This window comes from Camelus bactrianus, chromosome 2 (assembly GCF_048773025.1).
Source record: "Camelus bactrianus isolate YW-2024 breed Bactrian camel chromosome 2, ASM4877302v1, whole genome shotgun sequence".
NCBI classification, from domain to species: domain Eukaryota; kingdom Metazoa; phylum Chordata; class Mammalia; order Artiodactyla; family Camelidae; genus Camelus; species Camelus bactrianus.
The window spans coordinates 63379287-63406832 of NC_133540.1; the positions used below are offsets into that span (position 1 = coordinate 63379287).

The following is a 27546-nucleotide window of genomic DNA, read 5'->3' on the forward strand; positions in this document are numbered from 1 at the left end:
AAGACAAGTTCAGTTCTGTTCTTAGTCCTCTTTGCATCCTATGCCTCTCACGCTGGCTTGTACATGGTAAGTGCACAATCCAGACTGCTGAATAAATGAATCATAAAAGTCATCAAATAAATAAAAATTAAAGTGATGAGATAACTTTTTTCTGTTAAAATTGGCAGAGATTGCTAAGTATGTAATAAATGGCATTTTTACACACACTTTTAGATTGAACTATATGAAATGGCCAATTTTTATAGTTTAAAATGTCAATTAACATTTCATGTGGTTTAACCTAACAGTTGGGTATATATTGTCAAAAATCTTTCAGGGGTGCAATTTGCCAATATGTTCAAAGATATTTTTCAAAACAAAATTCAAAGAACTGAAAACAACTAAAAATCCCAATTTAAAAAAATGAACGAATAAATGATGGGTCATCTAAGAATAAAATTCTATGTAGAAATTTAAAAATCACACTTGAATACAGTATCAATTCTCTCAAGTCTCTAGGAAAATGCGCTAACATTAACATACATATCTAAATTTTTTCAGTCCATAGCCTTTGCTTGTAATCTATTTCTTGCTAGTCTCCAATTACTGCAAAGAGTCCCTAGGAAGGTCTGATGAGAGTTTATCAGTAGTCCTCTTTAGCACTTCCATTCTGCCCACCCTATCCCCCAAAAGAAGAAAAAGAAAGAGAGAGAGAGAGAAAAAAGAAAGCAACGTCAACACTTCGGTACAGAGCATGACAGTTTCTCTGGAAGAAGCCACGTCTTTCTCCAGATGGCTGTTTTGGACATACTGCATCCAAATCTGCAAAACTCATAAATTACAAACTTTACCCTCTGCTTGAAGTTCCTGTGATGTCTATTTGTGTTCCAAATAGAATTTAGAACAAAAATCCTGTCCCTAATCTTTGCTCCACTAACAATTTCTTAATGACCAGCATTCCTTCATTTCCTACTTGCAACACATTTTCCCTGAGGCTCAGCTCTAAACCAAATGTCCAGGATGAGGAATTGGCCCTACCTCTTCTTCCCTATGCATCATTGCTTTGAGCATAAATCATATTTATTGAGGCTTTCTCACTGGTACATTAAATAAATGCTGCAAAATGGTGGGGTTTGCAGCCCACCACTTCATTGGACAGAGTCAGAGCCTGAATCCCATTTTAGACTCAGCAGGATCTCTAACACATGAGGAATTTTTTGACTATGGATTGGGACAGTTTGATGTAATTCTATATGTGCAATAAGTTAGATACAAATTTGATTTGCTGTGAATGGTGAGACTTTGGGTAATTTTGTTTTCCTTTATACTTTTCCTTTTTTAATTAACTACAACAAAATGCATTTCTTTTACATAAAACAAAACACGTTATTAATTAATTAAAATTCCGGAGAGGGATGATGGTCATGATTGCACAACAATGTGAATGTACTACTTAACTACACACTTAAAAATAGTTACAATGGTAAATTTTATGTTTGATATATTTTACCACAGTAAAAATTTTAAAGTATTAATTACTTAAACAAATACTGTTTAAAGACCTAATAATCATTCTGCTATATATGCCAGAGAGTTTGGACTCCAAAAAAGAACAACTTGCTTAAATTTGTATAGATATTTTTTAATAGATGCTTTATGGCAACATTTTAAAACACACTATCTAGGCTAACTTAGAAATCATGAAGACATCTTTGGCAAGAGAGAACTGTTAATATTACAATGAATAATTTTGCAAAATGTGAAATCTTTTATCCAGGAACCATATAAAGCTATCTCACCTGTGTGGAGTAATTTAGAATACTGCCTAAAGGTACAGGGATAAATTAGCTCAGGGTTTCTATTATTTAGTCTGGTATATGACAAAGGTTTTAAAATATTTGCTTAAGTCTCTTAGTTTGAGCTTGTGTTTTCATCAATGAATTTCTTTTCCTTCAAATCTGCCCAAGTATCAAGGTTATTTAATTCTTCTTTTACACACACCTGTAAGTAAGAAAAATGTGTATCTGATTCTATGTAAGCAATAAGAGGGCTCAGTTCTGTTCTGGAGCTGGTTTATACTGGCTAGAAGGAATTAACTGTGCACATTTCTTCCCAACTTTGCATTCAGTGATGTTACCTTTGGTAGCTTGAAATCATGGCAGGAGTATTTACACCTCAGAAATGTACAAATGCTAGAAATCAGTTTTGTTTTGTTTCTGTATTTTTTTTTCCCTTCAGAGTGTTTGTGATTAGACATTTACCAGCGTACTACACTATATTTGTAGTCATTCACTCCACAGATACTTCTTGAGTACCTTCTAAGTACTAAACAAACATTGTAAAGCTATTTTTATTCATGGGAATAAGCAAAATAAATATGTCCCATACTCTAAAGAAACTGTAATTAATAGCTCCACTTGAACCCCCTCAGCTGTATTTCAGAGTCCCAAATCCAACAACCTGTTGGACTTCACCATTTGAATGTCTAATAAGCATCTCAGAATTTACACGTTCCAAACTAAGTTCCTGCCATTCCTCCAAAACTTACTCCTCCTTCTATCTTCTGAGGTCAAAATCTGAACCTTAGGTCAGAACTCTTGGAATTATTCTCAGCTCATCTCTTCTTTCATACTCTATATCCAATCAATCAGCAAATCTAATCACCTCTACTTTCAAAACATATGTAGAATCTAATCACTCTTTAAGATGTCTATTGTTGCCTCCCTCATCCAAGTCAGTATCATTTCTCATCTAACTGGTTTCCCTACCCCTGCTCTTGTTCCCCTTTGGTTTGTTCTCAGTGCAACAAGTAGAGTGATCCTGTAATGAGTCAAATCTTATAACCCCTCTACAAATCCTCCAATGGCTCCCCAGTTCTCTCAGGATAGAAATCAAAGTTCTTACAATTTATAGTAGCTGGTCCTTTGTTAACTTTATGACATTATCTTCTACTACTCACCTCTCCACCGCCCTGCTCCAACCTGCTCTGCTCCACCATCAGATACTAAGTATGTTTCCATCTTGGGATTTTGCACTCTGTGTGAAACACTCTTCCTTCATATAAGCCGCATTGTTCATTACCTGTACTACCTCTGAACCCTGAATACTCTATTTAAAACTGCTTTAATTTTTTTCTTTATCACATATATAACCTTCTAAAATATTACATAATTAGTTCATCTGTAATGTTTATTGTTTTTTGCTACTGGACTGTAAGTTCCACGAGGACAAGGCTAGACCTGTGCCTCAACTGAGTAAATGAATAATAAGTAGAGTCTATGGTAACTATGAGAACATATAGCAGGGGAAAGCACATTTACAGTGATAGAGCAGAAAAGCATAGAAATGTAGAAGCATTTTAAAAGTTCTTTATTTTACACAGGAATAGAAAATATCTCCTAATAAATTGGCTATGAGTAGTTACTATTTTAAGTAAAAACAAAACATTTAAAATATTCTATACAACCTAATATGTGATTATCATATTAAGCTGAATCACCTTATAGATGATTACAAGAAAAAGATTTGGAGATTTCCAAATGAGTATAGGGAACAATTTTGAAGAAATTAAAATACTCACAAATTGAGTGCTTATGTTGATTAAGTATTATTAGTCACAATTCAGAATTTCTGAGTGAATAAACTTATTGAATTAAAAGATGTCACAGTACCATATGTATGGATTTTTTTATATCTTCAAATTATATGGATATGAAGGCAGTTTTTTTCCAATAAGATAACTGCATGGTGTAAAGTAAATCAAAACTCTTAAACTTATATCATGTTTTCATTAGCTTGAAATGTTTACTCCTTAAATAAAAATATTTCAATAACTCTGCAACAAAGATTTACATAACCTAAATTTCATGTTGAAGACTATGTTATTTCAGAATCAAACAAAACTAGTGTAATGATATTACTTTTAACAATAGATTAAAAAGCTCTTCTATGTAAGAAATTACTGACAGTCCCCATTCACCAGTCACAAAACCATTGCTGAGAATATCTTTAATAAGCAGGAGTGAAACAGGCTTCCTTAGAAACATATAAAAGGATACCGTTTTAAAGTTTTAGCAGCTCAAAAATAAAACACATGTGCCAAAGAACACACACACAATAACCAATTCTATACATGCACAATTCTATATATGCACTTCTTGTTTTGCACAAATTTCAGTTGCTAACATTATTAACACCAGTCCCCTCAACAGCATGGCTCAAAGTTTAGTTACCATGTCATATTAACTGTGAATACTTACATAAAGTAAAAATTTAGCTGCTAGCTCCGCAGTCCATGAATCAATAACAGATGTACTTCATAATCAGTGACAATCATATTCCTATTTTTCAAAATCTGTTACTGATTGCTCACTGATTATCTGTTAGTCAGTTCACACACAGACAGCAAAGCACATAGTTGCATTGCCGCATTGTCTTTCAGTGATAAGCTCAAATGACATCTTACAAAAATTTCTAATCAAAAGAAGGACTTGCCAACAAAGATGAAAGTATAGTGAAGAAATAAAAAATGGTAACACTGAAAGTGAAATTCACATCCAGTATAGATGGAGACAAAGAAGAAGAGCTAAACAAGGGAACATTCACAGTCACTTTACAAGGGACTCTAAATATGTAGGCAGAGGAAAATGAGTAGAGGTGAATTTATTAGCATAAATGAGGAAGATGATAGTGACAAATGATGACGATGTCCCAGAGGAGGTGACATTGGCAAAAATATTCACATAAAAAAAAAACTCTCAGAGATATCTCACCACTTTAAGGTTCAAGGATAAAATGTTGGAAGATGATTCAAACTTCCAAAAGAGTATGACACTCTTCCAAGGCATAGAAGAGATGTTGGCTCTTAAAGTTATATGAACGAAGAAGGTAAACACTATTCAAACTACTCATGATACCTTTATATTTTTTTCTAAGAGTTTACTTTTAGAGAAATATTTTGTCAACAGCAAAACTGAGGGAAAGGTACAGATTTCCCATATATCCTCTACGCCTACATATGCACATCTATTATCAACATCTCCCACCAAAGTGGTACATTTGTTACCACTGATGAACCTATGCTGGCTCATAATTGCCCAAAGTCCACAGCTTACATTAGGCTTCACTCTCAGTGTCATACATTTTATGTATTTAGGCAAATGTGTAGGACAGGTATCCATCATTATGACATCATCCAGCATATTTTTACTGCCCTAAAAATCCTCCATACTTTGCCTATTCAACCCTACTTCTCTGAAATCTCTAGCAAATACTTATCTTTTTACTGTCTCCATAGTTTTGCCTTTTCCAGAGTATCACATAATTGGAATCAGATAGTATGTAGCCTTTTCAGATTGACTTCCTTCATTTAGTAACATGGATTTAGGGTTTCTCTATGTTTTTTCATGGTTTGATACCAAATTTCTTTTTAGCAGTGAATAAAGTGTGGAGATTCCTAGTGCATCCAAAGGACTTACAGAATCTACAACTATAACATTGAATATTTCCATTTAATCATTGAACCATTGAGCACTAGTTGCCCTGATTGATGTTGCATCGAAGACCTCATTACTTTCCATGGAGGAAATTGTTTTAAAAGGAAAGATTTAGAAGAGAAATAACCTATAATGCACTACTCTGATGGAATAGGTTTTTGTGGAAGAGCTAGGGATGATATCAAGTTTTTTAATCCTTAGATCAAAATTTTGGAATGAACTCATTTTTCTTTCCACTGTAATCATAACTACCTAAGAATCACTTTAAATAAGTTATTTTTGTTTGTTTTTGTCTCAAGCTTTCCACAATAGCTTTTTTTTTTTTTTGGTATCAAGTGTTTCATTTTTTCAACATAATTTATGATGATCTAGGTTATGTGTATATTGTGTCTGACATAAAGTCTCCATGAATACACTGTGTTATTTAATGTCATTTTTACCTCATAATCATTTTATATGTTATGTTTATTATTCCCATTTAGCAAAGTTAAGAAAAAAATTTCTTTTAAAAATTGTGCACACACTCAAGTTTCCATTTATAAACAACTCTTCACTCATCCACGTGTCCAAATATTCAACCACCATTTGCAGTCACTATTCTACAATCATGTTGACTACTACGGATACTTTGTTAGGTGCTACAGAACAGAGAAGAATAAATCAAATCTCCAATGAGCTAAAATCAAAGTATGAGCATAATGCTGTTGCAGTACTGAATAGGTAAAAACTAATTCTGGACAGAAAGAAGGGAAGGAACCTACAGTGATCGTTCTGTAACCTGAATGGAATTTAAAGATTAGGTAAAAGTTTTCCAGTCATAGAACTTCAGAATAACATATGAGCAAGAGAAAAATCATTCCAGCAAGGAAACTAGCATGTAAAAAACATGAAATCATTAACAGATATTTGAGCTGGATAATTTCTGTTTTTTTCAGTTCAGATCTACTCACCATCAATTCCATCCACTCTTTTTTCTGCCCCCTTCCCATTAGGCTAACTATGGACTGACTGTATCAAGAGGGTCCCTAGTTCTCTGGCCTCTTCTTGGAGCCAGAGCTAATGGGAGCCCCTGGAGGGGGTGGGAGGAAGAGAGGAGAGTGACTCCGGGGCTATCTCTACCTCTCCTGCCTTGCCTTTCAGGATTGCTTAGTCTCCAGCTGTACACACATCTCTTATCAAGTGCTCCTTGCTAAGCCTCCATCTCCTCACTTCAGACTATGGGATCCTTTCATCCTCCAGGCCTGGAGCAAGGGGGACACCTACTCCTTGTTACTGTTAGTCCTGGGAACATTCATTTCAAGTTGGTTTCCTTTAATCTCAATCATAAAATGTGGTTTATAAATGGCTTCTTCATTAAATTTTGTAAACGGCCTCTTTATTAAACTCCCCTCAGTTTTCCCATTCCAGTCTGTTATCTGTTTTTCCTGGAGCTCTGACTGATACAATACAGTAAATTTGGGGAAGAGATAAGACAAGCAGTGTCACTGTAGTAAAGGGTCTGCAGAATTGCAGTTAATCCTGTCAGAAGTGAAGAAACAGTGAAAAGTTTTAGAAAGATCACTTTGAAGACATTATGAAAAAGCTGGGAAAAAGTAACAGCAGGGAAGCCCATAAAGATAATGTTTCAATAGTCCAAGCATTGAAAGTGGGAAGGGAGGGAAGGAGCACATTTGGTGATGTAGGAAATTAGACTGATAAGATGTATGATTGTGCAAAGGAAATGAGCAAAAGGAAGAGATTCAGAATAACTCCTGTGTACATATGAATAATACTTACAATGAGCATATGCAAAAAGTATTACTTTACCAAGAATGAAAACTATTAATGAAACATAAACATATTTTCATATATATATAGAAATATTTATGTTTCTTCTGTAATCATTCATACTGTAGGAGAGTAGATATAAAATCATTTTCATTCATTCCCATAGCACTCTTAATGTTGCTATTGGTTAAGAAAAAAGCCTGTTGACTTGTAGTGCTAATTATAATATGTAGCTTTATTCAATCATATGCTTAGAAGGCATATAAAAAGAGAAGCTAAATAATCATAAGAAGCAGCTAATAAATAGAAGGAAGTTTTGGTTCCATACAATTTGATGTATGAGTTATACTTGTAGTACTCCGCAAGTTACGCAAAGTAATAACAGTTACTTTGAACATACACAATTTCCAACACTACTTGTCCCCATCAATCTGCTTCTTGTCATAACCCTGAACACAAGGGCCTGGAACTATAATTAGCTTTCTGACAATCTACCTCTGATTTAAATTAGAACCTCAAAGCTGTGAGGGAGCTCACTTTCATCTATTTCAGCTACTCATCTGGAAGTTTATAGTCCTTTAATTCTCTCAATAAATGGTCACTCATTCTATTCTTGAGTACTTTCAACAACAGAGACCAAAAGAAAAACAAAAACCTCCATACCACTGGAGATAACCCATTATGCCCTTGGCGAGTTGTAACTCATCTTTCTCCAGAAACTATAGTCTTAGCTCTACCCCTTAGGGTGAGCTAAAACTGTTCTAATGCCTGTTCTACACTACATTTCTTCATATATTTGACTAGAGCCAGCAAGTGTCTTGAGTCTTTTCTCATTAAAATTTTTTACCTCCTTTACCCATTGATTACTCTGTGATACGTCTATTGCTCCCACTTGGGAGTTTCTTTAGCTCTTACTCTTCTAACTCCTCCACTTTTGGACAACTGTTTGAATTCTCTGCTCATCAAAAAATTCTTCCATTTATAAAATGAAATAAAACTGATTAAATGTCTCTTCTATTACCCTGAAAAAGGTCTCTGTATGCATTTTAGGAAGCATGTTACCTTATAGTATAAATAGAAGATCATATATAGTTACATATACTACACACTATTATGTATAGTATCTTGTGTCATCTCTATAAAATGTTGAATACTAAAAATATTTATACATGAATTCAACTTCAAATATATTTCAATGAAGGCATTTCTTCCACAAAAGTAACCTGCCAAGAGTTCAAAAGTATTTTCATAGGAAATTAAGATCTTAACAAAGTTGTTTTTAATACATGGTTGATAATATAAGAGTGACTTTGTGCAATTGGTGCTTTTGAAGTGATTTATTTAAAAGTGGTTATCTAAAATACTTTCCTATTAATTTTCTGAGACAATACAAAGATGACACAAAATGTTAGTAATTAGACTTCAAAAAATTGATTTAGAATTTTATATTTCATGGATGAAATAATCTACTATGTTCTGATTTTTAAATTATCTATTACGAGAGATAGTATAAGTAGCAGAAAATAATTTTTAGCAGTAAGTTTTATATTGATACAGAAAATCATTTCTAAATCTGTGTCTGAAATTTTAAGGAGAAACTGTTTCATGTAATGATCACTAATGAAGTAGCATTTTGATATAATCATTTTATAAATGTTTGGTATAGTTTTAATGACTATAAATAATTAGAATATAAAGATCATTATATTATACAATCTAATATAATTATATATTATATACAAAGCTTTCAGAATAGTGTCTGGTATATAATAAATATTTAACAGGGATTAGCAATTATTGCTTTAATTGTTAAAAAGAAAATCTAAATGTATATTGAATATATTGTATTAGTGAAATCATGCTTAATACCTACACCTCCATCTTCATTTAACACCTCTGCTTTTCTCTCTCTGTGCTACAGGGAAGCTGGCCTTCCTTAGTTCAAGTATCTCATGCTTTCTCCAACCTCAGGACTCATTGTTCTACTTTCTATTCTCATCCCACCTTCACTCTGATTAACCCCCATTTATCCTTCTGATTTGATGTTGCTTCCTCAGGGAAGACATACCTAACATATCTACCATCATTTTGGCCTATACCCCAGATTAGGTCAAATTCCCTATTTTATGTTTTACAATCACTAGTACATGACTTCATAACATCACAGTGTACACAGTGGGGACAGTTTTATTCAGCAGAATTACCACAGGATTGGGCTAGACAGACCAGTCTAACGAGGAAATGGGGGACTGGGCTAACCTTCTCAAGGGAATATAAATGATAGGGTCACCTATGTTGCATATAGGGTCTTTGGAAATTGCAGAATATAAAGTGGAGTATAACAAAGAGAAGAAAGTTGAGTTTGGAACCATCAGGATGAATAATGGTGGTGTATTCTCCCCTCCCGTAAACTCCTAAACACAATAAAATTTTGAAATCTGAAATGTTTTATACAATTGGATATTTTGTGGAAGTCATATAACAATACAACTTTGCATTCAGGTTCACACTAGGTAAAATGAGTATATTTTACAGAGATTCAAAAATGGAAACAGAGAATACCAACTAGGTCAGGTTGGAAATTTTTAGAAATGATGCGAGAGGGCACTGAACTCACACAGACCATTATGCTAAAGATCCAATGAAAGTTTAACCAAATCCAAGAGGCAATGCTATCCCAAGCAACATTTAGGTAATAATTTCTTATGTATTTTGTAACTATTTGAATTATGTATTTCTTCCGTGTTACTCTCTAAACTCCACAAGAGTAGGAATCATATCTACTTTGTTCATCAATATGATCAAAGAATGTAATACAATCCTGGAAAAAGTTAGCATTCAAGAAATAGTTGGAAATAAATAGCTGATATTCAGAAAATAAATGAATAGATAAATCTAATTGCTAAATTTAAACTGAAAGAATATGCAATGAAAATCAAATAGTTTTACTATTCTGATGCTTTATTTTTTAATATAATTTCCCTCAAATGCTAGTGTATACATTTTACTTATATAAATAAAGAAATCAGAGTAAATGAACAAGTGATTTGTTTCTTGAGGGGTAATATTTTGAAGTTCCTATTATATGTGTACATACTTATGAATGTATATATGTATATGTATGTGTTTATTTTAATAAATGCTTATTCACTTAGAAATTTAGATAATATTCACAAACAATTAATTGGCTCAACCTTAAGTATGTTTAAAGCATTTATGAAAAGGTACAAAATAAAATTTGAGAAAATGCAATTTCAAAAAAGATTATATTTCTCTCTAGTGATCTGTCAAAGCAGAAAATGATCTAGCATTAAGTTGAAGATTTTTGGCTCATGAGCTACTGCAACTAATATTTATTTTGCACAGATAATAGCCAGAAAGCATTTTATATTTGGGATTTACACCAAAGCAGTGTACACTGTGGACAGAAGCAAACTGGAGAACAGTAAAATCCATGTCACTTCAGGCAAATATTCTTTGCATAGTTAATATAATTAAGTAAATAGCTGAAGGCTGCACTGTCTTTATACCAAAATTTTTAAATGTATAGAAGCACATAAGGATCCAGAAATAGAGCTTAATAAAACGCGAACAAAAGGAAGAATTAAACAGGATACAGAGAACAACTGCAAAATGATGTTACCAAACCTGATGCACAGCAACACCAATCTACTGACACCAGGTTGTGGTGAAGGAAAGCACAGCATTTAATGCAAGGCCAGCAAGGAGAACAGGCAACTCATACTCAAAAGACCCAAATTCCCCAATGGCTTTCAGGGAAGTGTTTTTTAAGACAGTGTGAGGGTGAAGGTCACAGGTTGTGTGATTATCTCATGCACAATTCTCTGATTGGTTGGTGGTGACGTAACAAGGTGGTATTTCTAAAGTTAACAATGTCAATCTTCTGGTTCCAACCAGTCTGGGGTCTGTGTGCTAGTGGTCAGCGTGCAGTTAGCTTCTTCCATCTGATGGGGGTTTTAGTTTCTGAAAAAAAACTCAAGGATATGGCTCAGGATATTATCTGTAGCCTTTGAGGAGGAACTAAAGATCCTTGACTTTCTTTTATGACTAAACTATTACTATTTTGTCTTGCTTGACTGTTTTCCTTTGTTTCTACATTATCTCTCTTCTCTGATTAAATCTGCTCTTTGGAACTCAGGGAAGGCCTAGGAGGCTAAAGCTTTTTTTATAAACAAGAGTGGGAGACATGAGGAGAAGTAAAAGGTCTGTCCGTGGGAAGGCTCTGCAGGGTACTGCTCTGTTTCAAAGGAAAAGCTTACTTATTGAGAGTAAGTAAAGAAAAATTATGTCAAAAAATTCTATTTTGCAAAAGACATCAAAGTAAATAGAAAAGACCCCTTCGATTATATCAGAAAAAAAAAAGTTAGTGGTAAAGGAAACTGGTCTAGTACTAGAGTGGAAAGGAAAACTAATAATAGATGGCATTAAAAATACGAGCTTTCAATGGATACTTCTGGGAATTTCAGCCTCTATAAAAGATAATAAAAATAGACTTTAAAACTTGTTTTGGTGATATGCTAATTGGAAGAGTGAAGAATCCAGTCTCAGCTATTCCTTGTGAAATAATCATACTAAAATGACTCTAATGTGTTTGATAATCTGTTCATTGTGGGGAAAAAGTGGTGGTAAGAAGCTCAAACACCTAGGAAAATAATGTGATCATGTCAAAGATGTGTATTTCTTTAAAGGAAGAATGAAGTACTGACAATCATTAGCATGAGATTATATCTTGTATTGTATCATTTCTTCTCAAGGTCCAGAGGATGTTTATTTGGATGACCCTAAGGATCCATTTTCTTCATGCATACTGTTGAGCAAATTATTATTCCTGGAGAGAGTCACAGAATAGGAAATGCCGCAGTGAATTCCTAATTACCAATTTCAGATTGGTCTTCAGCAGTGCCTGGCAATTCTATCTACTTCTTTGGCCAACTGGCTCTCCACTTTTACCATAGTTCAACATTTCTTTATTTTCCTCAATCATTAACATAAGTCAGTCTCCATGGGTAACACTATATTCCAAGCAGCAATCATCTCTCACCCAAACCAAAATAATAACAAGGTAACTTATTTCCTTATTTTAATTCTTTCTCTCCTTCAAGCCATTCTCCAAACTAAAATCTGATTACTCTCCTCCTCTGACTGAACCACCTCAATTACTTTCTATACGACAAAATTCTATGATCTGCCCTACAACTTCCTCTCAAACCACTTTCCTCCTTCACTTTCAATGCTTCAGTTATATTAGCCCTTAATTCTTCAGGTGCGCAATTCTTCTCCCACTCTTACCCATCAAATCGGTTTCTTAGGGCGACTGTAGCAAAGTAGCACAACCTGAGCGGCAAAACAACAGAAACTTATTTTCTCACATTTCCAGAAGCTAGAAGTCTGAAATCACAGTGTTGGCAAGGGCCATGCTCCCTCTGAAACCTGTAAGGAAATTCTTCCTTGCCTCTTCCTGTTCGCTGGTGGACTGCTGGCAGTCTTTGGCATTCCTTGGCTTGTCGATGGATCTTTCATCTTCAAACGGCGTTCTCTCTGTGTTTCTCTGTTTCCAGATTTCTCCTTTGTATCTTATATTGGATTAGGGCCCACCCTAATGACCTCATTTTAACTTGATTACCTATATAAAACTCTATTTCCAAATAAGGTCACATTCTGTGTTACTGGGTATTAGGATTTAAACATATCTTTTTAGAGGGGACATAATTCAACATATAAAAACCCACCATTAACACAGGAGTTTTTCACATGTTGTTTGTTCTCCCAGAAATCTTGGCAACCCTCACCCTTCCACTGCCTTGTCTAGTCACCTTTTCAAGTTTCAACCCAGAATGCTTTTCTTAGGAAAGACTAATTCACAATCTAAATATATTTTTTTCCAGTAAATGCACTTAGATGGCCATAAACATTACCTTTGTGACATCTATTACATTTGTAATTTTACATTTATTGGTGAGATTATTTGATTACTATCTATCTACTTCATTAGGCTATTAACTCTGTGAAGGCCATTTTTTCTCACTGTTGTATTACTACAGTGTCTGGAATACTATAGTAGGTATCCAATAAATGTTTGGTTGAATGAATGAATAATAGATCAGACCAGAAATGACAAAAATGTCAACTTAAAGTTTCAAAATTTCTACTTTCACTGAAGTGTTAGTTAATGAGAACATAAATTGATTGTGTCTATACAATTCAAATAAAATAATATTCTACCTGTCAGGAAATAATTTTATTTACATTAAACTAATTGACAAAAAAAATAAGAAGTTTGCAGTCTATTTTGAATTATCCATGCTACAGTAGGTGTACAAGGCTGTAAATCTGCTCATGTCACTCAACTTCTCATTTTAGTCTTAAAAAATCAACTGCCTACCCACTCAAATTGCATTCAAAAATATCTAGAGCAAGCAAACAAGTAAAAGATTATGATAGAACTGAAGAATATTCAGTTCAGCACAGTAAAATTTACTGATAAATGCTGTGTCTGACTCTGGGAACACCATAAAGCAACAATTCAATATAACGAGAGAAATGCTACAGTGCATGTTATTGTCTACTCTGAATATTAGCCATAATTTGGCCATTAGCCATATTATCAAATTTAAGGCAGGAATTTGATTCTCCCAGACATATTGTTACTATTTTACCACATGAATAAAATTTGCTTTTTGTTATTATGTTCAAAGAGTTTCCAATGTCCCAAAAAGTCGCACTCTAAAAAAATATATGTGTGTTTTTTCAGAGCCTCAATATATTTTCCTATAACAATTATGATATATATAGTTACATAGACACTACGAATATTTACACGATGCAGTATGAATTCAATTTTGAAAGTAACAGGAAAGCACCGCCTCAATTAAACTTGATTTATTTGTCCTTATGTAAATCCTGAACTTGTCTCTGGGTGCTTTTAAATGGATATATTGACAATATCCTTCCTAGGGGTTCCTTATCTTTGTCAATCATATAGCTATTATCTATATTAGCTCTCTAGAATTTTCTTTTAAAAAAAGTTAAACATACAGAAGAAAAATGGAGGTCCTGGGGTACATAATTCATATTTTTAAGCCCTTAATATGCACCTTTCCAATTCTGTTCAGCAGACATTTATGAGTTGTGATAATGTGCTAGGCACAGCACCAAATAATCAACACCTTTCACTTACATTATTTCTATTGATCTTGATTTTACCACCAAGAAGTGCACGTTCTTATTTCTATTTCAAAAATAATGAAGTTGAGGTTCAAAAAGGTTAAATAGGTGACAGAATAGGATCTGAACTTTAATCTGCCTGATTCCTAAGACTTGCCATAATTATTCTATGTTGCCTCTCCACAAGCAAAATCTTTTACCAATTTGTTTACCCAAAGAGAGAACCCTGGCCATTGAAACTCCTTTGAAACTCATCTTAAACTCTGTTAACAAGAGAGCCAACAAAATGCTTTGTTTGTTTTTATATAGGTATATGGCCATTATTGATCCCTTGAAACCCAGACTTTCTGCCACAGCAACCAAGATTGTCATTGGAGGTATTTGGATTCTCGCATTTCTACTGGCCTTCCCTCAGTGTCTTTACTCTAAAACCAAGGTCTTGCCGGGCCGTACTCTTTGCTATGTGCAATGGCCAGAAGGTCCCAAACAACATTTCACGTAAGTTAATGCTCTATTACAATTTTCAATTAAATGTATTGATCACTTGAGGAACTATAGGTTGGGAGCAACAATTAAGCAGATAAGACACAGACATTTCCTCCAAGACCTCACACATTCCTTGGGAAAAGAGACACATAAAAATATTATACTACAATATGATATGGCCAATTAGTTTGTATAAGTTACAAAGGTTTCTGATTGGAAAAATGTGACGACCTCTATATGGGGAAGCTCTGGGGCATTTCTGGAGGAGGCAATGAGATTACTGGAGATGAAATCGCAAAGGAAAGTGAGGTTGTTATAGATTGAGAAATAAGTGAGAAGGGAAGAACTGAAAGGTGTGGACTGATCTTTTAAGAAGCCTGGCTAAAGGGAAAGGGAGTCCTGGTAGGTTCTTGGTTGTGTTCCTTTGTTTTAGCATTAAAAAAACTTAAGCACTGGACTGGAAAGGAAATAGGGATGCTATACAACAGAATTTAGTATTTCATATTTTGGACCCACCTTAAGAAAAGCAAAGGGAAAAATAAAACATAACTGTGTGATTGTTTGCATTTTGTTTCTTATTCTGACCATTTAACTTTTATTTCAATAAAATTCTTACCTAGTGATCTGTTTTGCCTTTAAAAATAGGAAATGATGCAAATATAATGGTCATTTTTTAAAGTACCCATTTAATCAAACTCTGCTCTACTCAGAGTCCAGATTTTAAAAGAAAAACACTAGAAAGTATTTACTGAAGGAAAAGCAGGCAGCAGTTATTAAACTGAAAACTGCATTCCTTCCCTTAGGTATTATTAATAAATCTTAGTTGTATGATAACAAAATAAAATTAATCATCATAATAATATTATTTGTTGACTGAATCAAATCCCCATTGACATTAATACTTAATAAGCAAACAAGCACAGAAAGGCACGGAGATTTGAGTCCCTTTACACAAAAAGCACAGGTATTGAGAATACCAGCATACCAGACTCTTTAATCACTTTAAAGCCTTCCTAAAACTGGAAGTCACACAAAAGTTTACACAAATTCTAATTCACTATCATGTTATTGGTTGTCCTCCTATTCCTCCCTAATTACATCCTTATAATTTTGATTGAAAGCTATGAAATCTCAGAATTTAGTTTGATAATTTATAGTCTCTTGATTTTGGTGTGACTAACACATCTGTATGTGATATGTCAAATTAATGATGCAATCACATGTGCCAGGACTTTGGAAAAATGCATGTAAATGTCTTTATCTGATTTTTAAATCATAGTCAAATAGCTTGTGGGTCCAATGTGACTCAGAGTATCTAGTTACTTTTTCTCATTTGGATGAAAACCAATTTATTTCAAATATGACTGATATTACAGGATATATATAATAGTTTTACATAGGAGAAAATGTCAGTTGATCAGTTTATTCTGTCCCATCTCTTTTCCTCTGATTATACATTTAATAAGGTTAGATCAACAATTACCAAACAGAGGAAAGGCATCCATCCTGAGCCTCTAGGCAAGGGAGAACGAGTGTAGTTTAAACAGGCACTGCAGTTCAGCTATAGTTTTCATACATGAGGTAAAGACTGATGAAGATCAACTGATAGCATTTGGACGATTGTAGGTGACAACAGTATGGTATTTTGATGGATTTGTGAAATGAGGACTTAGAGAAAATGTGGAGATAATCTTTGGCATTTTCAATTAAGATTTAAAGTGGAATGAATTCAAAGTCCCACTATTTATTCTATTATGCTCTTCAGCATGTGTTTTTCTTATTTCTTGCAGTTACCATATTATTGTCATTATACTGGTGTACTGTTTCCCATTGCTCGTCATGGGTATCACATACACCATTGTTGGAATCACTCTCTGGGGAGGAGAGATCCCTGGAGACACCTGTGACAAGTATCATGAACAGCTAAAGGCTAAAAGGAAGGTACTGTTCCATATAATTTACCTAGCGTTTGTGTAAATTGTGGCACATCAGAGAAGGAAAACACCTAATTATGGCAATTTAATATAGTAAGCTTTGATGCTTTACTCCTACTTCTCTTTTTTCATTGTTTTATTTCTTTTTATCAAAATTTTATTTTACTTTCCTTTTGTCTTCTATAAGCCACTGTCCATGTATAATATCAGTTTGTGATAGAACAGTCTCTTCCTTACAGAAAGACTTTTTATTACCTTTTGCAGAGTATTCTTAATTACTCCACCATAAACTTCTGAAATTTCCCTTTGGGAGTCCCAGTTGATTGCTTTCTGTAGCTCTAGTCATCTTTTTCCTTTATTGAACAGAATGCCTTTGATGTACTATATAATCTTTCAGAAGTTTCATTTATCCCAGGAATGACACATTAAACAAGAAAACCTATCAAAATTATTATAGTGATGTTTTACTAGGATTATTTTTTTCATTAAGTTTTTTTCTGTCTACCACTATGTGACTCAATGAGTGAGATTTTTTTTTTTTTATAAATGTGTGCAGTTAAAAAAGAATCTTAGAGTCATCTATTCTATCTTCCTCTCTCCAGTTGGTGAGTATCTAGTACAAATCAGGGAGGTTTTTCCAAGGATAAGCAAATTGTACTGATTATGCCACTTACTATTTATTCCACTTGTGATTCATTTATTTATGTAGAACTACAATCAGCTACATGGACACTTCCCTTAAAAAACACTTGGCATTTTTAATCTTTCCATTTATTTGCTGCTATAGTCTTTCAATGGTATGAGTAGTTATATGCACAGGATAAAACAATGTTGAGCCACCGTAAATTCAGATGGAGTAACCATTTCATCTCTTCTGCATGGTCTAGACATTGCTTAAAAAAACACACTCAACAATTTAAAAACCACTTACCTACAGACACTCACTTAACAATGATAAATAAGGTTTTAAGACTAGATCAATCTAATGTAGAAAATGGATTCTATCTTAACACTAGTATGTTTTTCCTTTGTTACTGACAAACAAAGCATGTTTGGTTAATATTTTATCATGATGTCTAGTATTTGAAAACAATTTTTTCACATCAGTTTAGTCATTTCAGCCTATAATATACATAATTTCATTATATTTCTGTATGAAAAAAAACCTTAAAAATGAAGTACACAAACAACCAAACTATCACATTACAACATTAAAAAAAGAATCTGAGAACTACCAGAACTTCAATAACATGGTCATCTTGTATAAAAAGTTTCTCCTTATAATTTCAACCCTCACTTTCTAACATCTTGCTCATATTGCATCCTTTTTTAGAGAAACATTTTCTACCAGCTATGTTCTAGGCATAATCATATTAAATAACTGATGTGATGTATTATATTTCAGAAGAATTTGTCTTAATCTTTCCCACTTAGTCTCTTGTCTTTTATTTCTTTCCTGCTGGTTTAAGCATCTTTTTAAAAAACATTTTCCCCTGTTCAATTCTAGACAAATTAAGTTCAGAAATTATAGATTATAGATCCTTTTCCTTCATATACATGTAACATTTTTCTAGGAAAAAGTGAAAATTTAATGAGTTCTCCTTTGAGTTGAGTCCCAGAAGAAACAAAAGCAAAAGGAACTGTTTTTATATTTGCCCCCACATAACAGATGAGAGTAAGGCATAAATATTCCTTTTTACTTCATTAATGTATAATTTCAAAGTACAAATATCAATTCAAACTGAGAGTGTGACTCTCCTAGAAACTTTCAAAAATTAAGACATTAAGTCCATATTTCTTTTTCTCAGATTGTGTTCTGGGCATAAAATGACACATGTGCATGGACTTTCACAATAAATCACCTTGTCCTTGGATTTCTTTCACAGTCACTTAGTGGTACGACCATCAATATCTCAGAATTAACACCCATTCTGTCCAAAAAAAATTTAAATTTTAAAATATAAATAGCTCTTCTCAAATTTCTTTTTAAATTTGAATTAAAATATTGTCTGCTATGATTTGGAATACAGTTATTTCTAGTAATCATGCTATTTTCATATTTTAGTATGACTACCTATATCAAAGATATGAATCGTACCCTGGATGGGCCATTTAATTATATGCTGTCTCCTAGAGAATACATCATTGATTTTACAGATCGTACTTGAGAGATAAGAGAGTATTGGTTATAGGAGTACAAATTCATCACGACTGTTGGGAAAAAACAACTCCGTAAACAACTCTGAGACAGCCTAATACTAATAAAAGAATAGTGGTTGTTGATTGAGCTCTCATATACACGTGAACAAGAATAAAGAAAAGCTTAAGAAATTTTAGTCAAATCACTGAGAAGATCTTTGCAACTACTGAGAAACATTGATTCCATTTTTCTTTCTCCCACAATCTTTAGGAACTGTGCTCAGTTTCAAGCCTCGTAGATTAAATTCTCTGAAGAACAGCCAGTAGAAATAAATTATATGTCTAAGTTATATAGAACCTAGCAATGTCTAAAAATTAAACTAATATGAAACTTTCAGATAATTTAGGATTAATAACCCCCACTTGCCCTTGACATTTGTGCTGCCTAAGTACATACATAGTTTGAAAATAATACCAGTGGTTCTATCCAGTAACAGGTAAAAAGACAAAATATTAGCCTTGAGAAAAAAGTTAATACTTCTAGAACTATTTCCTCACCATTAAAATTGGAGTATTGAACCTGAAAATCAGTATTAAAATTCTATGGCTGCATGAAGCTTCTTAAACCCTAGGAGACAATCTGTAGGATTGTCTAACATTTGATTCACATAATATAGAACTAGGTTTTCCGAAAGAGTTAGCAAGCACGTTAATATACTCTTTCTTACATAATGTATTTTACAATTTTAAAGGACAAAGTATGCCTCATAACTCAACCAAATGTATCCTTAATTTATAGTTTTCTGAGTTTTAAGATCCTGTATGATATGTACCCATTGACTTTAAATTTGTCTGTTAAGTGTGTATATTGAAATAATAATATCTCTTTAACTTACAGATTCCTGCACTTTAAATAACAGTATCTTCAGATAGTAGCAAAATATAAAATATTAATATCACACAATCCCCAAAGCCTTGGCTAAGGTTGGTTCTATTGTTTTTGGTGGTAATTGGTTAATATTCTTGCCAAAGCTCACCTTTAGGAAATATATACTATTCAGTACATTGCTATAAAATTAAAATTGAAAATTAAAATTATAACATTTTTATAAACTTTTAGGAAGGAATGCTTTTCTAACATTATCCTATTTGCTGAGCTTATTGTATTAATGTTTACATTCCAGTGTGAGAATAATTTAGTGTCTAGAAAAACAAAGTGATCTTTGTCTATTTTGTTCTACTTATTGGTAGATATAGTCATAGATTTTGGCTACCTATTGAAATCTTGGCTAAAGTACTATAAATGAAAATTATTATTAAAGCTATCTATTAAAGCCATACCAATTACTCAACAAAATTTAAAAACTTATCTCTTTATTTAATATATGTTGGCATATGAAAAGCCAAATTTTAAATATCTAGTGCTCAACTCACAAGCTGATTTAAAATACATTTGTAGCTTAAAAAAATCTATTTTAGAATGATAGATTTGATCAGCACCTTAAATTTCATTAATCCCTTATCTTACTGCTATTCTTTATGGTAGCACATTAAAATCTTGCCACAGTTGAGAAACTGGCAAAAAGCTTCCATGGTGTATGTGGTTCTTTGTCTTTTTTTTACTTTTAAAAAGAAACACCCAGAAAGATGCATCAGATTTGTGTAAATGAGGGTATGCCAAGACAGATTTGCTTTATGATCTTAAGAAAATTTGTGACTGTATATATGTATTATATTATAAATGTGTGTATATATATTATATATATGTGTGTGTATAATATTATATATGATATTATATATAATACACATCTCAAATCAGCAACAGGACTTTGTTTATATTGCAGATAAATATTATTTTTTCTTTAAAAAATTTTGATTAAAATCAAATGCAGTTTAAAATGAATGCAGAACTAATTTCAAGACATTTGTATTTGACTCTTATTCTATTTCTTTTAATTAGTCAAGAATTTGTATTTATGACAGCTGTAGATTTTATCAAGATTTACAGTTAAAATAATTTACATTAAGGATAAAATCAGTATCCAAGTGGCGTAAAGTTGCTTGTTTTTTCTCTGCATTTAGTTAACAAGAAATGTAAACGGAAAATTTCCTATGGTGATATTTAACTGAAGTTAAAACAAAGCTCAACCATAGAAGGGAAAAAAAGAGTTATTTTCAACTTTTTCAGATTTAGCCTATAAACTTCTTACTCTTGGAGAATATCCATTAAAGATGAATCAAGAATTTGATACTACATTTCCTTTTCTGTGTTTTAGTAGTTATATAACATTTTGTAATATTAATTTGAACTTTTTCTTGTTGTCTTCCTTTAGCTAACCAGCTTAAACAAATAAAGTCACATAATATGTATATATTTTTCTAAAAGAGCACTTATTGTTCAGTATCAGCAGTGGTAAATGTTCACGTTAATTGAGAATCTGCTGAAATGCTAGCTTTGTGAATAAACTAGAATTTTTCTGTCTGACTCTCCCCATAACCAATTTCTTTATGTACTTTGCTTACTTTGTTGCCATAAAAAATACTTGGTATTATCCATATGACTTAGACTTCAAACAGTAATACATTATGTAGATGTACAAACTTGTGTATACTGCAATGTGATTTACCTTTGTGTCCTTCCCTCATTTCTACACCTCCATGACACATTTCTAGTTATTTCCATGCATATTCTGTCATATTATTATTAATTATAAAACCATATATTCCTTTAAAAATATTTCCATATTTTAAAAATATATATCTTGTGTATTCTGCTTTCTTTTAAAAATCTATATTATCATCCAGGTATAAAACCCACATTTCAATGGTAGATTTTCTAGGGAAATGAAAGTCAAGAACCATAAAATTATCTTTTTAAGTTTCTGTCATGTATAAGACAGTAACTCCCCAATAAATAAAAATTAATATTGTAAGCACTTTTATACAGAAGTTCATGATTGTTTATCAAGTGTTTTTCACTCAAATATTTTGATAAAAGTTTGTATTTTGGTTGATGAATCAATGAACACCATTAGAATGTATCTGCTTTTTATACTTCTGAAATTATATAAAATTTTAATTCTTCAGGATATGATGAAAATTTAGCCAACTATTTTAAAACCCTATTATCTTAAAGGAAAATAACTAAAATCAAAACAAAGTTAAAAAAAAACCTTAAATTTATGACAGATATTGAAACAGTGAAGTGTAAAGAAAACTAATAGCTGTTTGTTCCCTCTAACGTCTACCCCAACAGAGATACAAGCTGTAATCAAGAGTGCCTCCTACACTTCAGCTTTGCAGTGATCACAAACGCCACTTGCTTTGATTAAATCTTCTCCCTGCTCTTTATGGGTGACTAATGGATAGAAATTATTTTGAAAAGTCTAAAAAAGTCTCTGCGTGTTCCTTTTTGGTTTCCTACTAGTACTTGAGAAGTAGAAATGTTTATTCCTTGAAAAAAAAGTAAGAAAAGATAGCACTTTAAGAAGAATATCTGCAGCCCTTGAATGCTTGGCAATCACTTGAAAAGATTCTTCTATAGTTACCCATTAATATTTCTCATGCTGCAGTTACAGGTGCAGGCAAGATTGCAGCCATGTTTACGCATCATGGATTTCTCTTAGCATATGAAATCAGTAACACATGCTATAACATCAACATACAGAAATCTGTCGTGTTTCTATACACTAATAGTAAACTATCATTAAGAGAAATTAAGAAAACAATACCATTTACAATTCAGTCAAAAAGAATAAATTATCTATGAAGAAACTTAACCAACACTGAAAACTGTAAGGCAGTGATGAAAGAAATTGAAGAAGACATAAATAACTGGAAAGATATTTTGTGCTCACGGATTGGAGGAATTAATATTGTTAAAATGTCATTATTACATAAAGCAATCTATAGATTCAATACAATTCTTATCAAAATTGTAATAGCATTTTTCAGAGTATAACAAATAATTCTGAAATTTGTATAGAACCACACACACACACACAACACACACACACACACACACACACACACAAACCACAACCCTGAATAGCCAAATCACTCTTGAGAAAGAAAAACAAAGCTGAAGGCACCATGCTTCCTGATTTCAAACTACATTCTGAAGCTATAATAATTAAACCATGCAGTATTGGCTTAAAGATAAACACATTGATCAATGGAACACAATAGAGAGCCCAGAAATAAACTCACACATATATGGTCAACTAACTTACAACAAAGGAGCCAAGAATACACAATGGAGAAAGGATTGTATAAATGGTGTTGGGAAATCTGGAGAGCCACATGCAAAAAGAATGATCCTGAACTACTATCTTAAAATTCTCAATACTTCTGAACATACTCTTGCATGTGAGAAAAGTATCAATTATTGTCAATTTTATAAGATCACTCTTTATATGGATAGATTAGGTTGAATCAAAATCTTCTTGTGGTTTCAGAATGTGTTTGTTTTAGATCTAGCTTAAGTTTATTTAGGTAAATTGTGGAATGAGACCCCAGTTTTATTTTTTAGATAATTTCCTGTTGTATCTACTGCCGTTTTTTGAGTAACCCATTTTTCAACATTAACTTCAAATGTTACAATTATCATAGTCTAAATTCTCCGATGTGTTCAAAGCTCTGTTGGCTTTCTACCCTGTTTTATCTGGTTGTTCATGCATTATCATCTCACTGGTTAAACTAATGAAGCTTTATAACATAGTTTAATATCTAAAAGGGCAACTCTCCACTCTTTTTATTCTTTTTTTTTCCCAAAATTTTCTTAGCCATTCTTGCTTATTTTTACATAAAAATCATTTTGCTTACTTAAAAATGATTTTTGTTTGTGGAATTAGATTATATTTTTTAACTTTGAGAGAATTAGACACTAAACATTCAGAAAAGGAAATATCGAATGGTTTGATGAACAGATAAACGAATGACATTTTTGTTACTCTTAGACAAGTGAATGTAATCACTAGAAACAAAGACTCTTAGTGTGCCAAGTTCAAATGCTGACTCTGGCAAATATATTGGGTAATATAACCTATCTTAGCCTCAGAGAGGTTACAATCCCTGTAAGATGAAATGAAAATGATAATAATGCATACTCATGTGGTTGTATAGGGATTAAATGAGGCAATAAATGTTGAGTACTTCAAAAGGTGCCTGGCATATAGAACTGCTCTCAGTAAATGGCACCTGTTACTTTAGGCACGTTACTGTGAATATACACGCCAGCACTATGGCACTCAGAAAGCATCAGGTGGTAGAAAAATACAGAGGTAGAAAACTGGCCTGTAACACTGGCCTTTTATCTTTTAGACATAATGTTGACCTACCTTTTATAGTGATTCATAGTTTGTAAATAACTTCTACATAAATACTAATTCTCACAATATCTAGGTGAATTTTTCTTGTTTTATAGAAAAATGAAACTGAATCTCAAACTTTTAACATTAGTTAAGTAGCAGAACTTGGACTTGAATCCTGGATGAAGGTTTTTAGAGTTGTGTTCTTTTAGAGAACTAGCTCAAAGGACCAAGTTTTAGAATGGTACTTCATGTTTAAGTCTTTTTTGAATTACACAAAGTGCATTCTCATACACTAACTGTACCAATCTTCACAATACCCCCTGAAGGTAGGGCTGCTGGAAATTATCTTCTTTCATTTTAATAAATCAGAAAACTGAAGCTCTGAGAAGGTGAAAAGTACCCAAATTCATACTACTGGTAATATTTCAAGTGGAGTCCATTCAGTCCTGTGGAATGCAAGATGACCCATTGTTCCTTCCATTAAACAGAACTGCAAAGAACCGGCAGGTACCCTAGGCCAATCTTCTGCCCATTTTCTCATTTATAAAATACTGAAGTCTTATTTCTTTTCTTGAAATCTTTTTGGATGAGGGCTAATCAAGATAATGTATGTATTAAAGTGTCTGGTACCTAATGCTCATGAATATGCGATTCCAACCTGCACTTACATTCATCTATTCATGAGACCAAAATAAACCTAACTATTATCACTAATAAAAGGAATAATGCTTGTGATAGCTCTATAAAAGCATCTAGCACTTATTATGCTTGTTATGTGCCAGAGACTTGATGTATGTGCTTTAAATAGATTAACCAATTGAATTCTGACTACTGCAGAAGGGAGGCACTATTGTTATTTTCATTTGACAGATGAAGAAACAGTCATTAGATGAGTTAAGTAACTGCCTAGTCTATGGAATGATAGAGTCAGGATTTGAACCCAGAAAGTCTTGATTCTAGAGAATGTGTTCTTCACTTCCCTATTAGACTGATCATTTCTATACTTTGCTTAAAGGGGGTGGGGCTAAATAAGACAAAGTAATTATTTTCTTATTTTTCTATTTGTTTAATTACCAGTAGTACAACTGAATAATATTATTGTATTATTTATTGACATATTCTGAGTTAAAAGCTTTTGTAGATCAAACTAACCAAAATATATGACATTGTCTTTAAGGAAAAGTTATTTCCCAGTACCAACAGTCAACTTAAAATTTATTTCCAGTGGCAGTAATCAGCTTAAAAATTAATTCTTAGAAAACAATTTATCAGTAAACTGGGACTACATGCAGTAACGAAAATGAGAAGGCATCTATTTTAGATATGCAAAAATGTACACTAAAATATGTTTTTGATAGTTAAAAACTGTAAATCAGCTCAATATATAGCTAAAGCTCCTTTTAATGTATATTGAATAAAAGCAATACACAATCCCCCCTAACAAATTCTCCTTAGTTAATATAACACCCTAAAGCATCCTGATAGTGATGGTTTTGCTGCAACTAAAGCAATTCTACCATAAATACATTGCCACTGGCAAATATCAGTAGACAAATATAAATGTAATTGTTTCTTATATTTGGAGAAAATCTAGGTTTGTAAAGTCAAATGAGCATGATGTTTTATATGTGCCTAAGACAGAAAGAAAACTAGGAAGAAGAGTGATAGATATGATGACACAAAACAAAAGAGATGCAAAGTTTTGTAATTCAGTGGAAAGAGAACTGGGACTCAGGACAGATGAATGCCAGACCTGGTATTATATTTCAGCATTATTTTGTATAAATCACCACTTTTCTCTGGGCTCATTGTCTTATTTGTAAAATGAGAAGATTGAACTAGATTACCTCTGAGTTCTCTTCCAAATATAAATACCCATGATTGAGATTCATCAAATATTTATTTAAAATCTAATATGTACTAGGCATTGTGCACAAATGATTTTACTTGAACCTTACAAAATCCTATAAAAGAAGATGTATTTCAGTCAGAAATATTAGTGGCCCAGGTCATAGGAAATTTTCTAATGGGCTCTGTATAGTAGATTTTAGTTAGAGCGAAAGATTTCCCTCACAATTTTGACCCCATTCAAGTAACCAGTCACCCATATTAAACTGGTGTCTGCAAGTGATGTATTATGCAGTGTTTGGGATGGAAAGACCAACACTTAAGGTCAGTTCAGCACAGAGTCCCCTCCACTTGAAAATAAAATTTATTCTTCTAATTTGTAAGATTTCAGTCCCTACACTTTATTCTCTCCAGTCTCAGCCACCCCTCCATCTCCTTCTTCTTCTACCCCAGCCCTATCTATTTGGAGAAAAGAACTATGTGCTTTGACATATGCTTAAGTAAGTGTTTCGTAGGAGTACTAATGGGACAGAAAACAGGGAGGAAAATCACAGGAAGCATTAATACAAATAGTATCAAATTCTAGTGCACTGTAATACTGTTTATATGTAGTAGTTCTGTGTCCACTACTTACATGAATATGTATATATGTATAATACATATAATACATATTATACAAAGATATATATATGTATATATGCATATGAAATATGCATAATGTATTTATACATAGCATACTAGATGGCAAGGCAAAGGAGCAATAATGGAGTCCAAAACTAGCTCAGAATCTATAGGGAAAAAATTTTCCAATTTTATAACCTTTCATAGAACACAGTCTATACAGTATTTTATTTAACACTAACAAGAATATTCTAGGATAGATAGGAAGGGTTTTATCTTCAGAGATACATAAGCGAAAACATTGAAGCTAGAGAAGTTAACAGTGAAATAGAAAGGGATCAGTGGGAAAACTTTCAAAATAATCATCAGTTTGGTGACTTATTAGATTTAAAGACTGAGGGAGAGGAAATGGAAAAATTCTATTTAAAGATTCAATCACTAAGAAAATTGGGACATTATTGACAAGAAATATGGAATCTGTGAGAAAATGCAGCAATCTTGGGTGAAGCAGATAAATTCATTTTAGGAGAATCCAGCAAGATGGAAATGGCCTGTATGCAGCTGGAGGTATGCTCCAGCAGAGAGAATGCTTACGTATGCTGATGAAGATAACACGCTATTACAGAACATTTCATACATCTCTAATCTATCAGCACAGGGTATTTTGTACCCTGATTAGAAATGTTCATAAGAACATTCTATCACACCCTCTGAATGACACAATAATTGTGTCACCTTCTATGAATATAGGTGAGCACAAATTCCTCTACTCACATCTCC

At 32.8% G+C, this 27546-nt stretch overlaps 1 protein-coding gene and 1 non-coding gene across 2 annotated transcripts in view; both read left to right on the plus strand.

Annotated features, from left to right (window-relative positions):
• Positions 1 to 27546, plus strand: part of TACR3 (tachykinin receptor 3) — a 73774-nt gene that overhangs the window by 8413 nt on the left and 37815 nt on the right. The window contains exons 2-3 of the mRNA XM_010953617.3: positions 14736 to 14924; positions 16703 to 16853. Of these exons, the coding sequence (XP_010951919.1) occupies positions 14736 to 14924; positions 16703 to 16853 (340 nt within the window). The remainder of the gene's footprint in view (positions 1 to 14735; positions 14925 to 16702; positions 16854 to 27546) is intronic.
• LOC123616506 (small nucleolar RNA SNORA20) lies at positions 17610 to 17739 on the plus strand. The gene has a single exon (XR_006724523.1). It is a non-coding gene; the product is annotated as a small nucleolar RNA SNORA20 (small nucleolar RNA).